The sequence below is a fragment of the Vanellus vanellus genome (assembly GCF_965231255.1).
Source record: "Vanellus vanellus genome assembly, chromosome: 5".
Taxonomy (NCBI): Eukaryota; Metazoa; Chordata; class Aves; order Charadriiformes; family Charadriidae; genus Vanellus; species Vanellus vanellus.
The window spans coordinates 65,260,238-65,270,441 of NC_138910.1; the positions used below are offsets into that span (position 1 = coordinate 65,260,238).

General features: G+C 37.9%; 1 protein-coding gene across 1 annotated transcript in view; it reads left to right on the plus strand.

The window, feature by feature from the left end:
• The window catches only part of SELENOF (selenoprotein F), a 30,950-nt gene extending 23,852 nt beyond the window's left edge, over window positions 1–7,098 (plus strand). The window contains exons 4-5 of the mRNA XM_082484400.1: window positions 3,600–3,649; window positions 6,083–7,098. Coding sequence (XP_082340526.1) covers window positions 3,600–3,649; window positions 6,083–6,214 — 182 coding nt within the window. The 3' untranslated portion in view covers window positions 6,215–7,098. The remainder of the gene's footprint in view (window positions 1–3,599; window positions 3,650–6,082) is intronic.
• Window positions 7,099–10,204: the final 3,106 nt, after the last annotated feature.

The window sequence follows — 10,204 nt, forward strand, 5'->3', positions numbered from 1 at the left end:
AACGCAGAGCTCCTCGGTAGTCTGGATCATGCCCTTTATATATAACAGTAGGTAGTCAACTCTGTTTACAAAGAAGTTATGCCTAGCATATAGACTTGCAACTCTGCGTGAAGAGATGTGGCATCATGTCCGTTTTGGGTCAAGAAACTTTCTTATGGTATATTCTACTGTACCTCAGAGAACAGCGCAGGTGTGTGCATGTATATATACAGACTTGCTGTTTGGGCATGTGATCCTTAGCTTCCTTAGTAATCTCCATTTAAGACTCTACGCCAATTCCAGCAGATTAGTTTTCACAGACTTTCTCAAAACAAAGAGGTGTAACATATCAAAACAATGTGACGTTTTAATGATAGCAGTGAGTTTCTCTGTTTTACTGTGTTCATAGGCAGAGGCTGCTCTTAGGTCTTTAAAAGCACTGTTCAGCATTACCTCTTTTTGTAAAACACTTTGGTGCTGGGCAGGCTTTAAAATGCCTGTACACACCTGATCCTTTTCGCTGACCTTTTAGTTGCAGTTGATTGCATGGCAATCAAGTCTGCTCTGTAGGCTCACCTCAGGGTTGCCTTCAAACGGGAGGCATGTGCTTTGGTGTTGCACATGCTTTGTAAGAGCATAAGGTGAAGTGATTTTCTTAACGTTATGTGAAAGGACAGTTGCAGAGCTGGCAGTAGAACAGCTCTGACTTCTAGTCTGGTGTTTAATTCACTGGAACGCAGTGTCATGGCACCAAGCTCAGAGTTCGTCTTAGGGAAGTCAAAAGGGAAAATGCCTTCCTTGCTTACCCATGGTTGAATTATCTAAATGCTTGTTTCTCTGCAGTATAATAAGCTGCTCCAGGGAGAGGAAAATGGGGCGATAGCTAGGATTTTAGTATTCAACATTAAACTATTAAATGGTGGTGTAAAGATGTGCAAGTAGCCTTCGGACATAGGATCATAGGAAGCAACAATGTCAGTGTCAAGGTATAGAGGGGAAACTGTTGGGGCGGTGCTGAAGGTTGAGCATGTGCACCACATCATATGATAAGCAAGCAGCCATATGTCCCAAAATGTGCACTGTAGCCGTATCTGACTTCTTAACCACATCAATTCCATTCAAAGGCTGTTTATTCAACCTAGGGCATGATTTTGTGGAAATAAAAATGTGTTTGATGGGATAATCTGTATTTTTAATGCAAGTCACTATATTAGTTTTTCACTCTAGCTTCCAAAATTGAGAATATAAAAATTAAGTTTTTTGTACAGTGTTTCTTTGTTGCATTGCAAATTCAAGTGATTAATGCAGAAAGTTACTATGATCAGCATTAGAAATAAATATGCTATTAACAGAAACTGATTTTGTCCCAGCTGTCTAAAATTCCAGGAAATATGTTCTGTAGTGCTTCAGCTTTCAGAAGATTTAGACATTTGACATTGATACAAGTGTGTAATAACTACTTTTAAAGTGACAAAATGTAATACTGCCTATAGAATGCTTTCTTCTTCCACCTAATTCTGTTCCTGTTTTATGTGAGCTTGTTCAGCCCAACGCTGCAGCCAGAGAAGAGCCACTCGTCCAAATTAGCTTTCATCTGTCACTCAAATAACAAGTCCGCACACCTGCTACAAGCTTGAAGTGCTGTAACCTGAGTTAACCTCCAAAGGCTTTTCTTTAATACAATGGAGTTCCACAGTTCAGATTTGCTCCTGCAACTTTATCCATTTTACTATGCTCTTCCAGTTTTTCTTTAAGTTTTGCAATTAAAGTTACCCAATGTACTGACTGCTTCTTACAACCTCCTTTTCAAATGAAGCCCTAGAGACTGATTTCAGCTTTAGATTTAAATTGAAAAAAATGTGGAAAAATTCCCCATGAAATAGTTCAATGTGCTGTGGACTTAACAAAGGATAAGAAATATCTTTGCCGCTTTTTTGCACATTACTGTTGGTGACAGCCAAGACAACTAACAGGTCACAAGGACGTGGGAAACACTGGAAAATTATGTCTTTGTGAGTTTAAATCAGAATTGAACTGCAGCATGTGAGCGAGTACTGGTTATTTAGTGCTATTTGAAATTGTTATACAAGTACAGCTTACAATATGACAGTAGTGTATAGGTCTATAGAAAGAACAAAAACAAGTCTTATTTTCTTCTTCAGGGGTCTATTATATCTGGCAGCTTATTGGGCCATTGGTATTTTTTTTGACTTGTTTATACTGTGTAGTGGTTGGTGCAGCAGGCAGAGTGTATGATTTTGATCTGTACCAGGAGCACAGTGGAAGAGGGACGAAAATAAATGCCATTCTGTATATACATACTGAGAAAGCGTTAAGGTAACTGTCCACAGTAATATAAAGCTAGGTATAAAGATGCCAGGGGACATCTTTACAATTACTGAGGAAAGCACTACACTTTGAGAGGCAGTATGAAACATTAGTCCTGAGGTTGCACTCATCTCCATGCGCCAGCTGGATGCTCTGCAATTTGTGAGAGATTCATTGTTGTCTAACCTTAAAAAAGTAGCTTTAATATGCAGCTAGTGCCTTTGTAAGAGTCAGTCTGTACGACCGGGTTCATCTTTGGGGAGACTCTACTGACATACTACAGGAGTGTCCTGAATCCACTTAATGGCAGTACAAATACTAAATTCAGCCTTTAGCTTGACCTGAATGTAAGAAGGAGGAATGAAGACTGCTGTTTTTTAAATAAATTTTAAATACTTCTACAACTCAGACATTCATTAGTTTAAAGTGTTTGGAAGTAGGGGATTACGCTCACCCTTTGTCCTGAAGTAATTCGTATCGTCTTTTCTTTTTAAAGTTAATACAAGGCCTGGGTTGTGCTGTTAAGGATACAGGGACTATGCTGCTGTAACGCTTGTAATGCTTGCTGTTTGCAGACTAGCGGTTCAGGCAAAGAATTGTTCAGCAGCAGGCCCACCTCAGACTTCAACATCTCTCCATGTGGCTACATGCAGGCCATGGAGTCCGTCTTGAAGCTGATTGCCTTTAGGAATGTCAAGAGAAGAGGAGATACCAGCTTCTCTTTTTGTTTTCTGTTGTTGTTTCCTTGGTGTTTTTTGACATGTAATCTTGGAGATCTCTGCAAGACAAGATTGTCCGTCTTGGTTGCAAGAATAACACCTCTACCCACAGTTCCCTCTGTGCCCTTTCACCTGCAGTGCTGCAGCTTGTGTGGAGTGTGCTGACGGGGATGTGTGTTGTATTTAGCCTCCCTCACAAAGCGTCGTTTCAGCCAGATTTTGATCGCTCTTAACGCTTTTCCTCACATTTGTGTATCACAGCAGCATATGGGCCAGTCTGCCCATATGCTGTCAGTTGTACACGCAGGTAAAGTGATTTAGTTGCAGTAGTGTTTGAGGAAAATCCAAACAGATATAAAGCTTGTTCGGAATACTAGCAAAAATAGAGTGTTCCTTAGGCATAACAGGTTAGATATTATTAATTTTGTGAGGATATTAAGAATTCTAACATTAAAATATCTCCTAAAGTATTGTTCCAAAAGAAATAATTCAGGGGATATTAACTTGAATGTAAATCTACTTCATGCAAGTGGAGAAGAGTTTGATTCTTTCTTTCTTTTCTCTAAACCATAGCTTTTGTCAGGAGTGATAAGCCAAAGCTCTTCAGGGGACTGCAAATCAAGGTGAGTAGTTACCTAACTTTTTAATTTGGGATGTTAGGAACAATGGTGGAGACAGTCCTTCTGTGGATTGTTCCTTATTTGTTGATGAAGTAATCCTTTAGCAGAGGACATATATTAGCATTGCCAGTATAAACCTTTACAAGTTCCTGCTGCTAATATTAATTGGGTTATTGCTCAGTAACTGTTTGGTACCAATTCTTTGTTGGTGGTGGTTCTGGGTTGTGGGTTTTGTTTTTTTTTTTGTGGTTGGTTGTTTTTAATCTAAGAAAAAATATACTGGAACCTATAAGTAATAGCAGATGGCAAAAGAATGTGAGGAATGCTTGCATTCTCTCTTTACTCTGTAGATATCTTGGATTTACTCAAGCTTATTCTGCCATAGTTTCTTTTTTTCCTGTTCTGGTCTCCCCTCTTTTTCTGATGGAGCTGTCATTTCCATACATTCAATGATTCTTAGATTTTTCTCCTCCCCCTCAGAATTTCCTTGCTGAGTTCTGTGATTGTGTTTTTCTTTATAGTCTTTGAACATCTAGCTCTATAGAAATGCATATACTGAATGGTGTTTCTTATGACTTGCATATATGCAAAGCTGCATAAGCTTCACTGCCTTAAACTCAAACAGTTCTTTGGTTTCAAGATCTAGTGGAAGACTTCACCTTCCTCTTATAATCCTGTGTGAACTTCAAGCGTACTTCACAGATATACATCTTGATTCTCACATCTTGTGCTCCCATCTCTATTCACCAAATGGCACCATCTGGAATCACTTCATAGCGATGCATGGCTGCAATAAGTGATTTGTCTTCTCAGCAGCAGATTCCATCTAAAACAGATTTCCTCTATCTGTCTCATGCATTCGTGCCTCTGTGTCCTCCAACTTCTTTCAAAAGCTTTCTCTCCTTCTGCATGTCTGGCTGTTTCATTTTTATCTTAAACTTCATAGCTGTATTGAACATCAAAGCAGTCTAGACTACAATTGGTACAGAGCACTACCAGAAAAAAAAATTAGTGCAAATGGATCTGGTATTTATTTTACAAGACTTTTGGAAAACAGATGCCACTAGCTTCATTAAGTAAAACCAACTAGGTTAGCTCAGTAGGGTAAAGTAAAATACTCCTGGGGAAATCTTTCCATAAACTTAAATGGGTAGAGCCTTCTAATTCTGTTAAAAGCTTTTATTTGCATTACATATTTTGCGAGTCTTCAGAAGCATTACAGTGTTATGTTACCAGCAAAGCCTGGTAGGCGCAGATACAACACAGCAGGAGAGAATGTGATTATGTTAGAAATTGATAGTGGAGCTGTTGAAGTGACTGGAAATTTCTGAAATGGTAAAAAGGCTATTGATTATATGAGAAAAATCATTCAGCTGCTTGATTCAAAAATCCAACTTCAGTAACTTAAAACAGCTGAAGTAGAATACCATCTTTCCAAGCTAGGTTTATGGTACTGCTCCCTGCATATGCATTAGCTTGTGAAGTGGGCCAAGAACAAGAAGTAGATGTTCCTCGCACACATCTCTTCATTTGACTTGTTCCTCCGCTTTCCTCTCTTTCACATGAAATACAAGTCAGAAGTCTGAACCGAAGCTGGTTTTCTACCTATTTTACTTAATTCTGTTCTGGATCTCAAGATAAATATTTACTGCTTTTAAATTAGTGTGTGTTAATTTGTGTGAAATGAGGCACCTTTGTCCCTTATGCTTCCTTCTTTTCTCCCACCCTCATTCCTTAGGACTAGGCAAGAAAGCATCTAATCCAGAGTTGCAAACACTGGCCAACTGCTGCCGGTGAAGTGTGCAACCTACAGCATCTCTCTGTCTTTAAAGCTTCAGTATGGTGTCTCCTCTCTTACTGGTTCTTCCTTTGCGTGCACACACGCACACAAACTCTAGCTTTGAACGTCTGCTTCTCCTTTGAATCTGGACAATAGGTGAAAAGATACTGGAGGAGAAGAGGTGGCAGCATAGGACAGAACAAGCTGAAAGGCTGACATTATAAGCTCAGTTTGATTTTTATAGATCTGTTTTGTTCAAGAAAAGTAGAAAACCTTGTTGTTAAACTCTGTAGTAATGAAATTAATAAAATCAGAATAAAATACTTGCCTCTGGAATATTTATGGCATTGAGCATTGTCAGGAACAACCAAGCTTGTCTTTGGTTTTGGGGTGTGTTTTTTGGTTTTTTTTTAAGAATTCTAAGCCTTAAAAAGCCAAAGCTTAGGTTGATTTCTTAGTACAAATTGTATTGCCAAGGTTTGTCCAGAATAGTCTGATTTATTTTAGTGCTCTGTTCTTAATTATTCATACTTCATGGTGTCACTGTTTGGACTTCTTACTATTCTTACTTTGACATATTTTTAACTGATTTAAATCAGTTGCCGGGGGGAGTGTAACAGCCCAAGGTAACTGACTTTTTTTTTCCCCCCCTGCAGTACGTGCGTGGTTCTGACCCTGTACTAAAGCTGCTGGACGACAGTGGGAACATTGCAGAGGAACTGAGCATCCTCAAATGGAATACAGATAGTGTGGAAGAATTTCTAAGTGAAAAATTAGAACGTCTATAAATCATTGTTTTCAATCCTCTTTCCTTTTCATGTTTTGTCATGGTAATCTTCTCGGATGTAGCGTGCTACAATTGAAAAAACATCCTGCTTCAATATTAATTTTATTAATCTGTTATGCTGTACTAAACATCTTGTAATTAGAAGGCAAAGCTTCAACACACATATCTGACAAGTTGACAAACAGAATAGCTTGTCTTAATGTATTTCAGGTCTTAATGTATTTATCACTAACAAAATGCTTTGCTTCAAAGTTAATTATGCAAATACCAGTTTGTTATAATTGGACCTGTTTTTTATAAATGCTCTTAAAACTGAAGAGCTTCAAATAATTGAAATGATTACCATGCTTATTGTTTGCTGCTCCTTTGTAAGAAAGTCAGAACGGAATGCAATGTATTATCTCCCAAAGAAACTTGACTGCTAATGCCCTCCTCTTTTTTTTTTTTTTTTTTTTTTTATTTGAACTATCCTTTTTATAGAAGCATTTTTTACAATGAGTATCTAGTTCACAGGTTTTGAAGCTGATGGAGGAACTCATGCTCTGGCACTGTGAAACATTTAGTAAGTACACTTTAGTGAAGACTACATAGAAAACCTCTGAGGTGTATGGAAGTCAGATGTCAGGTGTGCTTTACGTTAGGTGTTTTGCTTCAGAAAACATGAGATGTAAGTCTTGAAAAACCTTTCCTTCTAACTTTTTCACAAGTTTATTGGAAGTCTGTTTATCAAATGAATTTATAAACTGTTCTTTTAAAATGTGTAGTTTTCTTTCTCAGTTGAAACTTATGTGAACAGGGAATATAGACAGTATATATGGTAATGAGTCAAATCCATTATGACTTGTCAGGTTTTTTCCACTTAGAGTGAATAAATATGGTAAGCAAGAATAATGTGTTTTTTTTTTCTGAAGTCTAATTAGCAAATAAGCCTTCCCTTTAACTACTTCATGCACGCCAGTTTTTGGTTGGATGGGTGTTATACTATGGCCTGAATTGGAGCTCAATTTTTCTCTTCATATACAGTTTTGTATCTCGAGAAATTTCTCTACAACTTACAGATTTTTATTCCCAACTTTTGAGAAAAAAATCATCAGCTTCATAGCAGAACAATAAACTTGGGACTGAGACCACATGAAATTATCAGAAGTAATACACTAAGGTGATTCTTTAGGCATATCCTTCTGAGTTTTTATTCCTGAAATATTCTTATAAATTCTTAGAAGCTGCATACAGCTAGGTCACATGATGTCATCCTTGTTGTTCTCTCTCTCTTACTCTGTACCTTTCACTCCTATCCTTGTAAAACATGCTGCTTATCTGCCAGATGACTCAATGTGGGACAGCTACAATAGTGGTGACCGCTGTCTTCAAGAAATATGAACTCTACACAAAAAGCACAATTCTTTGCAGCTTGCTCTAACTTATCAGAGTCAAACATGGATTTGTTCTTGGGACATGTGATGTATTAGTCAGCAGATGAGCTACAACCAAAACATGTCACATGACAACCCAGTATTTTGGTAGTAAAAATATGCTGCCATCCACTGGTCTTTTAATATACTGACTATATCCCATACTTCTCATTCCTATGTTAGCCAACAAGGGACTTCAGTTTCTGTGTTGATGGTTTCTTGTTCTGTTTCAGCAGAATATTTTAACATTGTCCTTCTCCCCTTAGGTCCTCTTTACCACTCATAGAGATTGTTTGTTTCATTTGATATTTACCAAATATTTCTCTCTGCTTCTCTCTGCTTTTCTCTATTGCCTTCCTCTTCCTCCTTAACATGACAGCCAGTGGGTTTCTGACCTTCAACTTCCCTTTTCTTTCCATGTCTTCCTATTGCCAGCCCACTACTTCCTTACAGAAACTTCCTCTTCCAATGCCAGAGTCTTCATGCCTGCTCTTGCTTGTCTTTCACTGAAGCAAGGAACTTGCTCTTGTACCAGCAGATAACCTTCCCATAGTGGAGGAGGATGACAGGCTTAAGGAATTTCTCCTCCAGCATAACGGTTTTATGACTGCAGTCCCAAAACTTGCTGCAGCCTGTGACTTTTTCCAGTACTGGTTCTTACTTGTTTTCATCAAGGAGACCGGAAATTATCGTTTCTCCCAGTTTTCCTCTTAGGTTCCCAATTTGCTGATTCCTATTCCACATACTAATCTTGCCTTGATATTTATTATCTTAGCTTCAAATCCCTGTATTTCCCTATATATAGGAACACATTGAGAATCTTCCATGATTCTGTTACTGAGCTCTGAGCCCTGAACCTACTCCATCTGCTAGCCTCTAGCAAAAGCTTAATTACCTGTGCTTCTTGACTTGTTGACTGTTCTCCATGCTGTTCTTGAAGTGTCAAGTTCATACTGTCCTTGCTTTATTCTTTCTCATTCTATCCTTTAGATGATACTCAGGTTCTTGGCTCTACAGACACGTGCTAGGACCGCTTAACGTTCTGGCAAAAATGAGCTGGGCTTTGTGCTAAAAGAGGCAGTTGGAGTAGGGATTAATTTCTTTTGGAAATTCTTAAGTTTCTATTTATCAATGTGGTTGTTTTTTTTCTTCCAGTCTGCAGCTGTGAAAATTCATAGAGCTGAAAAGGTTATTTTGGCTTGTGGCAATTAACTACACAAAATACAAGGTTTAAAGCTCCCATTTAAAAAGGAAGTGATTCATTTTTACTTATAGCCATGATAAGCACCCAGTACTTCATGAAAGGCATTCACTCAGATTTATGTAAGAATTATTTAGTCTTATATAATGCTCTTGTTGTGCCAAATCTTGAGAGAGTTAATGAAAGGAAGAATAAAAGCAGGAAGCATGCATGACTGAGTTGAAACATGAAGTGTCCTATCTTTTTAGAAGGGGGGGAAAAAAAAGGCACTCATCTTGCAGGAGAGAGTATAAGTGCTTTTTTTTTTTAAAAAAAAAAAAAAAAAAAGGTGTTGTATATTCCAGTTTCTACATATGGTATGTAGATTAATTTGAATCATAGTGTACAAGCTACTTGGAAGGGTTTCCTGGGTACCTGCTTAGTCATAGATTCCTGCAGTGTGAACCAGAACAAAATGATTGTAGCAGGCAAAAATCTGTTTCGGCACTAAAGGAAACCTTCCAGCAGACATTAAAATCATGGAAAGAAACTAAGTATTCAACTCAGTCTTTGTTTTATTGTTTCATCACATAAATAGAACAAGAACAGATTGCCAACTTAATGAAGAGCACGCACAAAAGAAGTATATGTGTTCAGAAACCTGAGCTCCCATTCAGAATGTAACTTTTTTTTGAACCTGAGCTTTCAGAAGCAAAATAAATCTTCTGATGTTCCTCTTCAGCCAGGGATATTAGAACCTCTTCCCCCCCAAAAAAAACCTCAAAGAAGTAAAAAAGCCAAAAAATGCTTTATTGCCATTTTTCTTCATTAGCATGGAAGATGGACTTTGAGAGCTGTATTAGAACTTTTCTACATTCTACTCATAAACGCAAACAGGCACAAATCTAACTTGAGATAGCATCATTTGCTGGTTCTTGCAGTGTGTAAGGAAGGTTAGACAAAGCACAAAATTTTCTTTGCTAGAGATGCTTTGACTACTTAAAATGGACTTTGAAATATGGCAAGTGTGCCTGAGAAAGGTCCATCAAATGCTAAAATGCAGAATATTTATATCAAAGGCAATATTTATATCAACAAAAACACCATCTTCTGAATTTGTGTGTTCTTCCTTGAGTTGTTAACCATTAAGGCCCAACACAATTACTTTGAAATGAAGTTGCTGTCATGTCTATGAGGAAGAGCCCAAGGGACAAGAGAGCCAAGGAGACAAAGAACAGACAGCCCACTGATACATTCTGTTATTGAACACCTGTGGTTCAGAACACCAGCTTCACTCCCAAATGCTTGTAAAGTCTAAGCAGAGGGTAGCTGGAGAATGTTTTCAGTAATTTCTTTTCCTTATCACTTGTCATAAAGGATGGACAGAAGGAAATACATT